The 282-nt window shown below is 72.0% G+C and overlaps 1 protein-coding gene across 1 annotated transcript in view; it reads right to left on the reverse strand.

The window, feature by feature from the left end:
* The window catches only part of Adamts10 (ADAM metallopeptidase with thrombospondin type 1 motif 10), an 18,105-nt gene that overhangs the window by 6,068 nt on the left and 11,755 nt on the right, over positions 1–282 (reverse strand). Inside the window, exon 13 of the mRNA XM_033759422.1 lies at positions 2–124. Coding sequence (XP_033615313.1) covers positions 2–124 — 123 coding nt within the window. The remainder of the gene's footprint in view (position 1; positions 125–282) is intronic.

Raw genomic sequence — 282 nt, forward strand, 5'->3', positions numbered from 1 at the left:
TCCACGGGCCCCAGGCGCCGTCCACGCCTTCCGGCCGCGAGCCGAAGGGGACACAAACCCGCTTGTAGCACCACTGCGGGAAGAGACGGAGACGGGCGAGTGCGCCTCTGCACGGGCCGGTGGCTCAGCGTAACCCTGTGCGCCCCCTCCAGGATGCGGACCCGAGGGATGGACGGCAGGGGACGAAGTCGCGGAGCGAGAGGCGGGAGGCGTGGCTAAGGGGCAAGCGACGGGCGTGGCCTAAGGGGAAGGGCGGAGCCAGCGCCTCAACGGCGTGGCTCC

Source organism: Fukomys damarensis, unplaced genomic scaffold (assembly GCF_012274545.1).
Source record: "Fukomys damarensis isolate Sample0158 unplaced genomic scaffold, DMR_v1.0_HiC HiC_scaffold_37, whole genome shotgun sequence".
Classification (NCBI taxonomy): domain Eukaryota; kingdom Metazoa; phylum Chordata; class Mammalia; order Rodentia; family Bathyergidae; genus Fukomys; species Fukomys damarensis.